Source organism: Neodothiora populina (assembly GCF_041146345.1).
Source record: "Neodothiora populina strain CPC 39397 chromosome Unknown canker_contig_13, whole genome shotgun sequence".
NCBI lineage: Eukaryota > Fungi > Ascomycota > Dothideomycetes > Dothideales > Dothioraceae > Neodothiora > Neodothiora populina.
The window spans coordinates 815,834-830,753 of record NW_027191402.1 but is presented as its reverse complement, the minus strand read 5'-3'; the positions used below and the strand labels follow the sequence as shown (position 1 = coordinate 830,753).

General features: G+C 50.4%; 4 protein-coding genes across 4 annotated transcripts; all 4 read left to right on the top strand.

Annotated features, from left to right (window-relative positions):
- Positions 1 to 4,877: 4,877 nt before the first annotated feature.
- Positions 4,878 to 5,861, top strand: AAFC00_001881 (uncharacterized protein; the record flags this gene model as incomplete). The annotated part of the gene is made up of 1 exon (XM_069341137.1): positions 4,878 to 5,861. One exon carries the CDS (start codon positions 4,878 to 4,880, stop codon positions 5,859 to 5,861), a length of 984 nt encoding a protein of 327 aa, XP_069204648.1.
- A 387-nt stretch (positions 5,862 to 6,248) lies between these two features.
- AAFC00_001880 (uncharacterized protein) lies at positions 6,249 to 7,939 on the top strand (the record flags this gene model as incomplete). Its single annotated transcript, XM_069341136.1, has 2 exons — positions 6,249 to 7,848; positions 7,902 to 7,939. The coding sequence occupies 2 exons, from the start codon at positions 6,249 to 6,251 to the stop codon at positions 7,937 to 7,939; spliced, it is 1,638 nt and encodes a 545-aa protein (XP_069204647.1).
- A 488-nt stretch (positions 7,940 to 8,427) lies between these two features.
- Positions 8,428 to 8,895, top strand: AAFC00_001879 (uncharacterized protein; the record flags this gene model as incomplete). The annotated part of the gene is made up of 3 exons (XM_069341135.1): positions 8,428 to 8,572; positions 8,630 to 8,739; positions 8,800 to 8,895. 3 exons carry the CDS (start codon positions 8,428 to 8,430, stop codon positions 8,893 to 8,895), a joined length of 351 nt encoding a protein of 116 aa, XP_069204646.1.
- Positions 8,896 to 9,715: 820 nt separating this feature from the next.
- AAFC00_001878 (uncharacterized protein) lies at positions 9,716 to 14,680 on the top strand (the record flags this gene model as incomplete). Its single annotated transcript, XM_069341134.1, has 1 exon — positions 9,716 to 14,680. The coding sequence occupies one exon, from the start codon at positions 9,716 to 9,718 to the stop codon at positions 14,678 to 14,680; it is 4,965 nt and encodes a 1,654-aa protein (XP_069204645.1).
- Positions 14,681 to 14,920: the final 240 nt, after the last annotated feature.

Here is a 14,920-nt window from a genome sequence, read left to right as displayed (position 1 = left end):
TAGTGACCGTTACCTGTAGAATCAAGTAGGTAAGGTTGAGAGTCTGTGACACCAGACAAGCAAACTTCCACAGAGCAATGATCAGACGGGAGAGTGCAGCTATCTCATACTTCAGCGAAAAAGACTGCTTAAATATTGCGGACTTGGCCCCTTTGTGTTGCTGGCCGACGTGGCCACACGTCGCGTATGTACATGCTGTGATACAGGTTTTGTACTTGGTAGATGAAGATTTCAAATCCTGATGGCGATCGCATGCGTATCCATGAATACTTCATCCGGTTTCTGTCGTGCTTAGCTTACCACACGGACACGTATATATCGTCCTTCCTGCCGGATAACACATCCCGTTTGCCATAGTCGCTCTTCAACTAGTCAGCGATGACATTGCAGGAAACCTTTGCGCGTGAGACTCAAGATTGCGAGATGGCCGACCCAAGCACTTCGTGTCGGAATGCGGATATCCCTGCCATAACTTTGTCGTCGTCGCTTACGGACGATTGTTTGCTCTGTCATAGATCGAGCACTCCAGTTTCTGACAGTGAGTTCTCCGATTGCGCGATATCTTACAATTCTGGATCGCCTGTACTCCAAGTTGAGCCATTTTCAGAGAATGAGGATGGTCTGGATTCTATTGTGGCTGGAGACCTGGATGATCTGGAAGAGTGCAGTGTTAATTCAACAGCACACTCTGTGCTTGGAGTTGACAAGGAGGTGAATCCTAGGAAGGACTGTCTGGCACAGGTGAAGGCTTTGCAAGTCAACCGGTTGTTTCCCTTCATATCCCACACGCGCTTGGCAGTCGAAAGAGGTCCCGCTGCACGAGGGCTGGGAGACGGCGACGGAGCCGAAGAGCAAACCTACCAGTACTCGCTGATAGCTACACCTGATTTCGATCAGGTAAACTCGGAAGACTTTAGTTCGAACCCGACAATCTTGATTCAGGGCGAGTGTCACAAAGTACAAGCATGCGCGTTGGCAAGTCTGCGCAAGGTCGTTGAAGTCGCTCTAGAGACTGGGCCCGCTCGCAAGGCCAAACCAGAATTGGCCAGGCCTACAGCTTCAATGGGAAATTCGTCGTCTCGGAACACACAATCGGGCTCAAATCTCATGCGTCGTATGAGAGGTTTACCATCGTTGCCTCTAACAGTCAAGAGTTTTGGTTTATCTTCTTCTTCAGCACTTCGCTCGGGCTGTGAGTGCGACGTGATCGGTCCAATAATATAAGTGCTCATTCGACTCATCATGACTTCCTCTATTGTTAGCTAGACCAGGCTGAGTCACCTTAAGTAGGAGTCGTAACTCGAGTGTATATCTATCAATCTCAGACTTGGCTAGTGCCATTCAAAATGACCGCGACGCGTGGTAGTCAGCAGAAATATGATCATATATCATGTCCTGCGACTATAGTAGTGACCGTAGTGGAAACGCAGTTCCACCAAGTTCGCCATTACTGATCGTGGATACACTGTAGTTGATTTTAATCTATGTTCCAATACTAGAGGTATTAAGGGGGCGACGCGACTGATCACACCATCTCAACATATCGTTGGGACGCTGTTCCCATCATAAATCTCTTTCGCAAGACATAGCAACATCATTATCAAAATCTGTTTGATAGTGTGGCAATTTAGCATATTGGCGGAAGGTCATGGATGTACTGTAGTGAGGCGGACGGGAGGGGCCGGAGATCACCCGCAGATCGACCTCACCTCCTTTTTGAGATCTTATCCACATCGTATAGCACGAAGCCTGAACTGAGTTTGCGCGTCGCAGTGGTGTTTGACCCATCTGTTCTAAGCAGTACAGGACCCTTTCTCGTGGGTTCCTTGTACATTCTTCCAGTACAGTACTCCGTTCCTGTATGAGAAGTCGCGGCGCCGCCGTATCTGAGTCTGATCTGATGTCATCACCGTCAGAATTTTGGTATAGGCCCGAATTCGTCGGCGCAACTTCAACAGTCAGGATAGACCATTTTATCAACGACCAAATGTTTAAAAGTTGTAAGTCACGCAAATTGTAAGTTTCTATCTTTGTCGGTCTTCAATTCTCTTCAAGAAGATATACATATGTCATGGCTTCAGTGGTATTGGTGGTGAGGCTCTATCACATGCAACACCATCCAGGTATGTCGCACGGACCATTCGAGCAGTATGGCCGAATATGGTCCTTCTCGGGAAGAACAAAAGCGTTTCGAAGAGAAATTTCGATGTGAAAGAAACCAACTTGTTGCGCCCAACATGTGGGGGAATGTGCATGGCGGTGATGCGTCTGAAAAACATACGTCAGAACGGCGAAGGTCAGCAGAATGCTGGGTTGTATTTATCAACGGCGATTCGCCGTCGGTGTGATTTCGCAATACCTGTATTTTTTCATCATACCCACTTTGCTTTAGGACATTCTTCGGTATTGTCTTAGTGAAATCAAAAGCTATGGAAGAACACAACTTTCAGACCCAGGAGGACGTTGTCTTCAGCATCGTTGCGCTTGCAAGTCTATTCTACAACACTGTCGAGTCATTCGGTAACATCCACAGCTCTCTCTATGATTCCAAAGATGAAAGCATTCTGTTGGCTCAGCTCGGCATTGAGCAGGCCCGACTTATGATCTGGGGCGATCGTGTGGGCATCCTGTCCCCTCCTTCATCGGTGGCAGATCAGGCTGGTGCGCTCAAGCCTGTTATGACAGAGGAGGGAGTCGCTCGTCCTCTATACTCAAGACAGCGTGATGAACGTTTGGACAATGATGAAATGAGACACAACATCGAGGGCATCCTCAGCGCGCTCTCCTACACATTGTCACCTCCCAACTACGACATCAGGCTTGATGTGAACGGCCTCAAACCTTGGCAACAAGGCTACTCTCACCCTCTTGAGCAGCCAGCCGTCAACCAAGATCGTTTGTCTCGGCTGGAAGAGCGATTTTCGCTCCTCCTCGACACGGCTTCCGCAAAGTCAGGAATGGCACGTCCTACTCGCCACGCCACCACTCAATGGCTTGTCTCGGACCTGATCAGATTCTCCAACTTCGTCAAGTTTACCAAGCTCCACGTGGACAAACTCATCGAGAGCATCAGCTCACTCGAGGAGATTGAGGAGGTTCTCAAGAACGACATCAGACTCCTCGGAGAACCCGCGGGCGCCAACCAAAAGCGTGCGGCGAAACTCAACATCCTTATCAAGGCATGCAAAGGCCGCTACCCATTCCTCGGTCTCGAAGCCAAGGCCGCTCTGCAAAAGCTCCACGCCGAGCTGGGAGAACCAGAGCACCACCACGGCAAGATGCCCAAGTTCAGCATGCCCAAGATCGGCTCCAACCCCAACTCAAACCCCGGCTCGAGACCAGCCTCGAGACCCGCTTCGCCCGATGGAAAGAGACCTGGCTTGCTCAGCAGGTTGAGCACCTACCGCAAGAGCAGACCTGGTACTCCTGCTGCCAGCAGACCCGGATCTCCCGATCTTACCAGCCGCAACACGAGTTTCAACGCCAGTGTGGCCACGTCTGCGAACCCTAGCCGCAAGGGCAGTATCGCATAAGATTATTCCTTATCTCAGTTTCTTGATTTGAATGAAGCACGCTTGAGTAATGGGTGACATAGTAATAATTCGAAGAAGGAGGAAGAGGAGAAGCAGCGATCGATATTTTGTGTTTCCGGTTCTGCAACCTATCACGATTCGGGTATTTCCCCTCTTCTCGTTTTGAGCAGCAGCAGCACCATCACCGTCATCACCATCGTCATCACCACAAAACAACCAACATCGCATGCACAGGCATAGATATTATAGATTAGACCCCCATAGATTTCCCCTTTCATTTTGCTTTTCTCTTACAGTCAACATCAACATATCAGCTTTTAGAGCTTAATTCCATAGATGACACGAAACCAATGATTACGAGGGGAAAAGACCGCTTATCTCTTCATTGCTATCCTTTCACTTCTATGATGTGCAATCAACCGCGCGTGCATTTGGCTTTCCAGCAAGTGAAGATCGAAGGAGCCCACATTCGATTGACCACATACGACCAGAAGACATGATGACGCGGAATATGACTTGAGGTCAGGAGTAGGTAATCACTGGCGACCCAAAGCAGGATATGAAGTGGCATGTAGTGTGGTCTAGAGGCATAGATAAAGGGCGACCCTGTCCTTACTCTTGCCTTGCGTAGCTGTGTAGCCTCCTGGGCTCGAAAACAAGATCGAGCCCGGAGCCGAGTCATTGGAGTCATGGTGGGGATATCGCAATGACTCACAGTGATCAATCACACATGATTCACATGTCAACTCGAGGTAAAGACACTATGTATATCCTGAATATAAGGCAGACTGCATTACCTTAGTTGGGAATCATTATAAAGTTCCTCTGTCTCCAATCCGATTGGACGATCCAGGTTCTTATGGCGCTCAGCCTGCCGAGATGGCTATACCAATAGACAACGCAGATGACTCTCGGATTATCACAGCTCTCGCAAGCTTTTCCCAGTTCAAAAAGGGGCCCCACCATATAGTCTGTCAAAAGGGTACACTTTGCCGATGCCACCGCTTTTACCTCAGCTCTACTGCTTATACCACGTTTGGTCGCTTGATCGATCTTCACTTAATAGGAAATAGTTCCTAAGCTTGTAAGCACTACCCGTAGAGCTCGGAGTCGTGCTGTAACGCCATGCAGAAACAATAGCCACGTCCCAAGGTGGCATGATCATCCCCAAACCTCTCACTAATACGAGTGGCTATCGTCTCTCTTGTCTCCGCAACTTTCTAACTCCACATACCCTTGTGTCAGACCCACTTGTCTTCTTCACGTCTCACGTTGTCCGAGTTTCTACACTTCTGTCTCTTCACCAACCTCTGAAGTCGTGAGTGACATTTCAAACCGTTGAGGATGGACAAGATCACAAAGAAAACGTTGGACGTCTCCCGTGGGTTGACATATACCTACTACACCTCTCCAGCCAAAGCCGGAAAACCCACCGTCTTACTCCTGCATGGCTTCCCGGACGAAGCAGCCGAATGGGCAGACGTTATCAACTCACATCTCGTCCCAGCTGGCTACGGTGTAATTGCCCCAGACTGCCTGGGCTACGGTGGCACTGCTAAACCAAGGGACCCCACAGCATACAAATTTCCGCTTATGATTCGTGATATCACGGATATCCTAGATGCCGAGAAAGTAGACAAAGTCATCTCAATCGGCCACGATTGGGGCAGCAACTTCGCCCAGCGAGTGTACAACCTCGCACCCACCCGGGTGAGTGGTCTGGTCATGATGAACGTCGCCTACGCGCCACCCACGGGAAAGCCCTTCGATCTCGACGGAGTACTCGCTCTGACCGAAAAGGTCTTCGGTTACGCCCCGTTCTGGTACTGGAAGCTGTTTACTGCTGATGATGGTGCTGCTGTGCTCGATAGCCACATCAGTGGTGTCTTCGATCTTGCTCACAGTGATCCTCCAGAGCATCAACTCGAGACGTTCTGCAAGCCTGATGGACTTCGAAATTTCCTCGTCTCTGATGGAAAGGTCGCTGTGCAGGCATACGCGACCGAGGATATGCGTCAGCGGTTTATAGAGCGCATGGGCCGCGATGGCTTCACAGCTCCTCTGTGCTGGTACAGGGCGCTCACGTTTGGTCACCAGGACAATGAAGTGTCCCCCGACTCCGCTCTTGTCAATGTCCCTGCTCTGTTCATTGGCTACGACAAGGACTTTGTATGCAGGAAGGAGCTTATTGGTCCTCCTGAGCAGGCTGGACTACTACCGCAATTGACTAAGATTGAGTTGGAGGGCAGTCACTGGGGCTTCCTTGACAAGACAAAGGAGTTTGGCGAGGCGCTGGTAGGATGGTTGGACAAGACGTACTCGTCTTGAGGGAGTCTTTAGCTGTAACGCCATAAAATAGGAAATAAGGACCGATCATTCTTCACGCACATCGATAGGGTGAGTACAGTAAAGCTACCTTACTGTGCTGTATGGCTATACACTAAGGTACTGATAAGCGCATTTCATTGATGGGGTTTCCTTATCAACGCCAGCCACTTTACTTGTTCTGGACTAGCGCCTGTATAATACTGCCCCGCCAGGGTCTGGAGATATTTTACTGTGACATTTGGAAAAGAGGAAGGAAGACTTCTTTTCGTGTTTCTGAGTCACGACCGGACTTCATTGCAACTTATTATCTCGCTCAATTCCATCTCTTGCTGCTTTTCTCCTTCATTTCCAACCTCTTCTTTTTACCCCAGCACGAACACCTTTGCAATGGTCGACAACGAGGCAGGAGTGCTCCCCCAGGAGCCCAAGAAGACCTTCGACACCATCCTGGTGCTCGACTTCGGCTCGCAATACACTCACTTGATCACGCGCCGTATGCGTGAGCTCAACATCTACTGTGAGATGCTTCCTTGCACACAAAAGATTGCCGATCTCGACTTCAAGCCCAAGGGTGTCATTCTGTCTGGTGGACCATACTCTGTTTACGAGGATGGCGCACCTCACGCCGACCCTGCCGTCTTCGATCTCGGAGTCCCGATCATGGGAATATGCTACGGTCTGCAGGAGATTGCCTACCGCGCCGACAACAAGAACGTCATCGCTGGCGAGAAGCGCGAGTACGGCCACGCTACGCTGAACGTCACCAAGCACTCTGGCAAGCAGGAGCACGTCGACCGCCTCTTTGAGGGGTTGGAGAAGGATATGGAGGTCTGGATGAGTCACGGAGACAAGCTCGGAAAGCTGCCTGAAGACTTTGTCGTTGTGGCCGAGAGCGGCAATTCGCCTTATGCTGGTATCGCACACCAAGAGAAGGAGATCTATGGCATTCAGTTCCACCCCGAAGTCACACACACGAAGAAGGGCACTCAATTGCTCAAGAACTTCGCCGTCTCGATCTGCAAGGCTCAACAAAACTGGACCATGAGCGCATTCATCGGCAAGGAGCTCGAGAGAATCAGAGCACTTGTCGGTGACAAGGGACAGGTTATTGGCGCCGTCTCGGGCGGTGTCGACTCCACTGTTGCTGCCAAGCTCATGAAGGAGGCTATCGGCGACAGATTCCACGCCGTCATGGTCGACAACGGTGTCCTTCGCAAGAACGAAGCCAAGGAGGTCAAGGAGATTCTTACAAAGGGACTGGGCATCAACCTGACCGTCATTGATGCAAGCGATCGTTTCCTCGATCTGCTCAAGGGCGTCAAGGATGACCCAGAGAAGAAGCGCAAGATCATCGGCAACACCTTCATCGAGATCTTCCAGGAGAAGGCCAAGGAGATTGCAGAAGCCGCCCACGGTTCCGACAAGGCTGGCGACATCGAGTTCCTGCTCCAAGGAACTCTTTACCCCGATGTTATCGAGAGCATTTCCTTCAAGGGTCCCAGCGCCACCATCAAGACTCACCACAACGTCGGTGGCCTCCTCGAAGGCATGCACCTCAAGCTCATTGAACCCCTCCGCGAGCTGTTCAAGGACGAGGTCCGCGAGCTCGGTACCCAGCTCGGCATACCAGAGGATCTTGTCTGGAGACACCCCTTCCCTGGCCCCGGCCTCGCCATTCGCATCATTGGCGAAGTTACTCGCGAGCAGGTTCGCATTGCGCAAGAAGCCGACGCCATCTTCATGGAGGAGATCAAGAAGGCTGGTCTCTACCGCCAGATGAGCCAGGCCTACGCTGCACTTCTACCAGTCAAGGCCGTCGGTGTCATGGGTGACAAGAGAGTTCACGCTCAAGTCATTGCTCTACGAGCTGTACAGACGACCGATTTCATGACTGCAGACGTCTTCCCCTTCGAGACCAAGTTCTTGAGCAAGATCAGCACACGTATAGTCAACGAGGTTGACGGTGTTTGCCGTGTTCTCTACGAGAGTAAGTCACTTCAGAAGATTAATTAACCAAAAATGTGTACTAATTTTCCCTAGTCACTAGCAAGCCACCTGGCACCATCGAGATGGAGTAGGGCCGATGTAGATAAGTAGTATCAAGCGCAGTGAAGACGATGGTAGCATTGAGAACTTCACGCGGCATTTTTGGCGTTGTTTGTGGATATTACATAAAAGGGAGGCTGGTAGTACCAAGCTTGAGATACCCAGGCATAGATTTTCCTCCACAATTGGTATCCTAATGATTTCATGGCTCACTCAACTGCTTCTCTTATGACGATTTTCTGAATATTGCGTGCGTCTGAGCGTGTGGAGATTGTGGAGTCGTTTGCTCAGGAACGACTTCGAAACTTCGTACTCTGTGACGTCAACCCTCTGCCACTATTCCTTCTTGCTGTGACGTATTGGGCACACGACAGGTCCTGCATTTTGTTTAAGAAGAGACGTCGCACCGGGCTTGTTGTTCTCTCTACTCATACTTCTACACGCATCTAACGAATTTGATACCCAAGACATTTCTAGCTACTACTCAAACTTCTCAAAACCACCCCACCACATAATCAACATGTCCGGAAACAGCAACGTTGGCAACTCCGCCGTCTACGAGGATGGCGACCAGAAGACCGTCTCCAACGCTGAGATCGAGCAGCAGAAGCAGGAGGCCCGCTTCCACGAGGGCAAGGAGAACTCTCACCTCGCCAACGACTCCAGTATGCATCTGCCTTTAATGGTCTATGTTAGAATCGCTTACTGACCCCATTGAACAGAGGACGAGAGATCTATCGCCAACAAGCTCGAACGTGAGGAGAAGAGAGAGCAGGAGCCTGAGGAGGAGAGCCTGCAAACCCAGCAATTGAAGAAGGATGCTACCCTCCCTGTAAGTTTATATATCAGCTATGTTGTAATGTAAAGCCTCCTCTGTTAACGCACATACCAGGCCAAGTCCCACGGCAACGAGCCCTCCAAGGGCGCAAAGATTGACCAGGAGCTCGCAGAAGAGGATGCTGCCGCTCTCAAGGCCAAGAGCAAGTAAAGCTACAACATTCGATCGATCTGCTTTACTGCTTGATGATTTGATTACATTTACCCCGCGCTAGCGTTTCTATTTTCAAAAGCGAAAGCCGATTTTGACGAACTGGCAATGAGCCTCAACTCAATGTGGCCGGCCACGTATAACGCATGAATACCCTTTTTTTGGTTCAGCGTAGGAATACCTGATTATCATGAGACATATCTATAATGAAAGAAATCATGAACCACCAATATTGATGTTTCTCGTCTTCTTGTGTGTGCGGCTCTCGTCGCAAGCATGGACCAGTTTTACATATGATGTAATTATTTTGTCTGTCCTTGGGATACATTCGAATTGCAGACATGCTCATGAAGTGTTATGGTCGCTCTCCTGTATAAGGAGAGGTCTTTGCGTCGGCGACTACGGCAAGTTTGAGAAGTATTCGACAGGTCAGCAGTGTTGGCACATAGTCGCAGGAAATATGCATTGTCTTATTTGGATGGTACCTTGCCTTACCTTACACAGTTACTTTATACTGCCTTGATCATAGTGGCGTGTTTGCATTGTTTGTTCACAGTATACAGTAAGTCCCCATCTCCGTAGTACGGGGGCGATAGTGACTGCCAAGCCCGCCTATAACCTCCGACTATCGTCTTGGTCAATCCTTGAGTGAACTCATGACCGTTTATGGAAGCACAGCTCAGTCATTCGTTGTAATAAAGAACATCCGGTCTAGATGAGACTTCTGTGCTATACCGTGGAGTACCAGCGAAGAGTCTAGATTCATCCTCGTTAATGGCTACTTGAAACCTGTCAACAATGCTGGCGCCTAGAAGTCAACATGGGTCAAGGTTACTCTATCAATGTGTCTGCGGGATCCGCAGGCATAGACGTACCTGAATTAGCAGATCTCGAGCCCGAAAAGACACTCGGTGCTGTTCGTTTCATGAAAACGATTCGTGCAAGACACAAAGATGGACTCGTGGTCGCTAAAGTGTTCATCAAATCATACCCGAACCTGAACCTCGACAAAGTTGCTGCGAGATTGTTTCATGAAAGAAAGGTGTTGGCAGAGGTGCCCAATGCTCTTGCATATCATCGTATCCTAGAAACGCCAACGAACGGTTACTTGGCCCGCCAATATATCCATAGTTCACTCTATGATAGGATAAGCACGAACCCATCCCTCGAGGAAATCGAGAAGAAATGGATTGCTTTCCAACTACTCTGCGCTGTCAGGGACTGTCATGCCCGAGAAATCTATCACGGCGACATCAAGACAGAAAACATGTTGGTCACGACATGGAACTGGCTGTATCTGGCCGACTTTTCATCGTCTTTCAAGCCGGCACGCTTACCAGAGGATAATCCAGCCATGTTCTCCATGTTCTTTGACACTACTGGGCGTCGGCTTTGCTACATCGCTCCTGAGCGATTCGTGACAAGTGCGGAATTGAAGGAACATGAAATTGTTGACAAGATGGATCCTGCCGCACTGGCAGATCACGAACGTTGGAACGCCGTCACCTGGACTATGGACATATTCAGCGTCGGATGCGTTATTGCTGAACTCTTCACAGAGAAGCCAACTTTCACCCTGAGTCAGTTGTTCAAGTATCGCAAGGGCGAGTATGATCCTGTGCATACCACTCTCAACAGCATCAAAGATGATCAGATCCGAGAGATGGTTGGTCATATGATTCAAGTCAACCCTGACATGCGCTACACTGCTTCGGAATATCTTGACTTCTATAGAGAAAAAGTCTTTCCGAAGTACTTTGAGGACTTCCTCCACCAATATATGGAGGTTATTACCGACCCTACATCTGGACAAGCACCGGTCACAGCCAGCAAGAAGAACTCCGGTGGCTCGGATGATCGTATCGAGCGCATCTACAACGACTTTGGCAGCATCTCGTTCTCACTCGGCTTTGCTCCACCAGATCGTCGGAGCAGTGATGTAGACCAGTCGCAAATTAGTTCCGGACTCAATCTATTTCCTTTGCTTATCGACTTGCCGAATGAGCGACACCGCGCTATGGACCTTTCGAGTCACTCGGGCGATAATGGAGCCTTGCTATTTCTGAACGTCATCATAGCGTCCCTACGCAGCACTGCGCGTGCAAGTTCGCGGGTGAAAGCTTGCGAGTTGCTGCTTGCGTTGGCTGAGAGACTGACAGATGAGGCGAAACTGGACAGAGTTCTGCCTTTCAGCATTGCTTTATTGGAGGACGAATCAGAGAACGTAAGAATTGCAGCACTACGGACAATCACCCAGCTTTTGTCCATTGTCACTGTCCTGTCGCCTATGAACGTCTTTGTCTTCCCCAATTATGTCCTGCCCCGACTTCAGAAATTCGTCCAGCAGCCGGCTTTTAAGAAGTCCGCCCCTTCTCGAGCGACTTATGCAGCTTGTCTAGCGAGCCTAGCAACCACAGCATCCCGCTTCTTAGACATGATGCAAGCGTTGCGAGCAGACGGTTCGTTGCCATCGACCGACCCAGAAGCAGAAGACGATGTCGCAGCGTACGCTGCTTATCAAGAGTCGTACGACTCCACCCGGGAAGATCTTATCAGGCACTTTGAAGCGCAAACCAAGATCTTTTTGACCGATGAAGATCCTTCAGTACGCAGAGCGTTTCTAGGATCTGTCACAAGTCTCTGCGTCTTCTTCGGCGATGCCTTGTCGGCAGATCTGATCTTAACTCATTTGAATACATATCTCAATGATGACGACTGGACACTCAAGTGTGCATTTTTTGAGGCTATTGTTGGAGTAGCAGCCTATATCGGTGGTCCGAGTCTAGAAGACTTCATCCTTCCCTTACTGGTACAAGCTTTGTCAGATCCTGAGGAGACAGTCACGGAACAAGTGATCAGGTCACTCTCTAGTATGGCAAAGCTAGGATTGTTTCAACGATGGACTATTGTGGAGCTTGTCTTCATGATCGTCCGCTTCACCTTGCACCCTAATCTCTGGATCCGAGAGGCCGCAGCACAATTTCTGGAGGCAAGCACGACCCATCTGTCTGACGCAGATTCGTGGAGCATGATCATGCCTTTGGTGCGACCGGTCTTGAAAATACCCTCTGCGGAACTTACTGAACTCAGTATCCTTGACGCTTTGAAAAAGTCATTTCCTCGACCTGCTCTTGACATGGCGAAGACATGGGCTGGAAAGAACGACAAAGGCATGTTCTGGAAGCCTGCGAAACAGAACAAGAACTTTTCATTCGAGAATGCAGTCGGCAAGGCGCTACTGGATTTCTACCATGGTGCCAACGAAACTAAAGGCTTGTCAAAGGCTGGAAAAAACGACGAAGACGATCAGTGGTTGTCAAAGATGCGTGTCGCTGGCATGCGAACTGAAGATGAGGTCAAATTGGTGGCGTTGCGCGATTACATCTGGAAGTTAACGATCAGATCTGACAAGGAAGATTCGACTCCACCAGTGTCTCGTTACAACGAAATTGCATCGCTGGCTGCACTCAGGGTACCGCTGCAGAATGTTCTGTTCGACGATGACATAGATGAGGCGCCTCACGTCAGGGTGCCGCCTTCCCAGTCTGGGAAGTCATCAACCAAAGAAACGCGACAAGGATCTCAAACCTCGACCTCGGGTCCATCAGCCGGCTCTGCCGCCGCTTCTGCTAGAGCAATGCCAAAACCACAGAACGTTCTGTTTGAGCCTATGGAAGAGCCCACGCCTAGTGTTGCAGGAAAGCCGACCATCGATCAGAAGCTTACTGCCAATGACAAAATCACTGTTAACAAGGGAAAGACGGCGAGTGGGGACAATTCGGTGTTTTCTCCACTATCACCGACGTCTACGATTTCTACAAATGGTCACAACCATTTGCATCACAAGGGCAGTGCCATGAATCTGTTGAACAACGCGGAAGCTGCAGGCAAGGCGACCGCAGAGACTGGCATGGACTCTTTCAACGCCGTCGGCCAACTCGACGCACCTTCGCATGACACAAATCAGCAGTTAGTTTCCAGACCGACATCTCGTAGTGGCGCGCCGCCTTTGACCAGGGCACCTGCATCTCATTCTTACCGTGGAAATGACCCGACAGTACTGAAGCTACTTGACTCTGTGTACACAACGACGGTCAGCCAGGATTCGGACTTTGGAAGAAGAGTTCCGACCAGCAGACGATCCCTGGGCAATCCTCACAACAGCGTACCGTGGAAACCCCAGGGCCAACTGGTGGCTATGCTTGGAGACCACAGTGGCCAGATCAACTGCATAGCAGTAGCGCCTGACCATGCATTTTTCCTCACTGGCTCAGATGATGGTACGGTGAGAGTGTGGGATACTGCGCGCTTCGAGCGTAACGTTACGCATCGTTCTCGACAAACGCACAAGCATGACGCTGGCGTGCGGGTCACGTGTCTTGCCTTTATCGAGTCTACGTATAGCTTCATCAGCACCGGATCAGATGGCAGTGTACAGATTGTCAAGGTCGACGTTGATGATGGAAATGGCATGCCACGCTACGGAAAGCTTCAGGTGATACGAAACTGGAAGATTCCATCCCAGGACAACCGTGTCGAGTATGCTGTAGGAGTCGAGCATTCTCGTTGCGAAGGTCAATCTCTTATTATGATACTCACAAACTTGTCTCGTGTCCTCGCTGTAGACCCGCATGCTATGAGTATTGTTTATGAGCTACACAACCAGGTCCAGCATGGGACGCCTACGAGCTTTGCGATACAACGACGTCGGCAATGGCTCGTTATCGGTACTGTTCATGGGGTTCTCGATCTCTGGGACTTGCGTTTCCGTCTTCGTTTGAGGTCTTGGACTGTGAAACACCCAAGTCCGATCTATCACATTAGCTTGCATCCTGGCCGCCGCAGCAATCAGAAGCAAAAGATATGCGTTTCAGGGTTCACTGGCCCGGGACACGTCTCGATTTGGGACCTGGAGAAGACGATATGTACCGAGCTGTATCACACTGCTCCTCCGGACTCGACTGACGGCATGACAAATACACCTCGTCTGAGTGCGCGCGACTTTGAACTGCTTTCAGTCGACGACGAGAAATCGACGGCGTCTGCAGCCTCGACAACTCGCATCCTGAATGCTGTCCCTCTAGCCTCACATGCCGAGCCGCAGGTCGCAGCGACTGATTCACCTAGAGCCAAGAGAGATTTGCCAGCTTTTCCCGGAGCTGTACGCGGCTTTGCGCTGTCAATGCATATACCTCCCGACGGGTCCGACCCTCGTTATCATTATCTGGTTTCTGGTGGACCAGACTGGAAGGTCAGATTTTGGGATCCCAGTCGACTCGACGCAAATTGTGTCGTCAGCGGCTCTGACGCACCGTCACTGAAGAAACAGACCGAATCGATCAACAGACAAGGCGAGTTCAGCTCCAGCATGCTAGGTGCAGATACGCGTGTGACAGTCGCCAAGAACGCAGGGGAGACGTCTGTCGCACCGTCATATGGCAAGGACAAGACGCCAACAGCGGGTAGTCCCAATCTCTCACCCAGCCCATCCCGTCCATCAGCAGGACCAAGGATGGACTCGATCGCCAGCCGAGACAGCAGTAGCGGCGCCAGCCCTGGAGCAGGCGGAAAAGACAGAGAAAGAAAGAAACGCGACGGCAGCGGCGGAAGTGGTGCCACAGCAGCAGCAGGGGGTAAAGTCAGCAGATACGACATCATCCGCGCCAGTCCCCATCAGTTACTCAGAGGCCACAAGGATAGCATCACTTGCGTCGCTGTTGTGGAGCGACCATTCGGGATGGTGGTTAGTGGGGATCGCAGTGGAGTTGTTTATCTGTTCATGTAGGTGTTTGTCGCAGACAACTCTAGATGGCGAAAGAGAAAAGACATGGTTGGGCGTGGCGTCAGTAGTGCTGTGATAAGAGATTCGTAGAATCGATATTCAGCAGACGGAGACAGAGATATTGCATTACCGTAACCAACAATGTTCACTCAGGCTTCAAGTCCCTTTGACCCATCTCTTCATTACCTCACGACCGTACAAAGCAAAACCAGCACATGCCCTTCTGAGCAGGTGCCAATACAA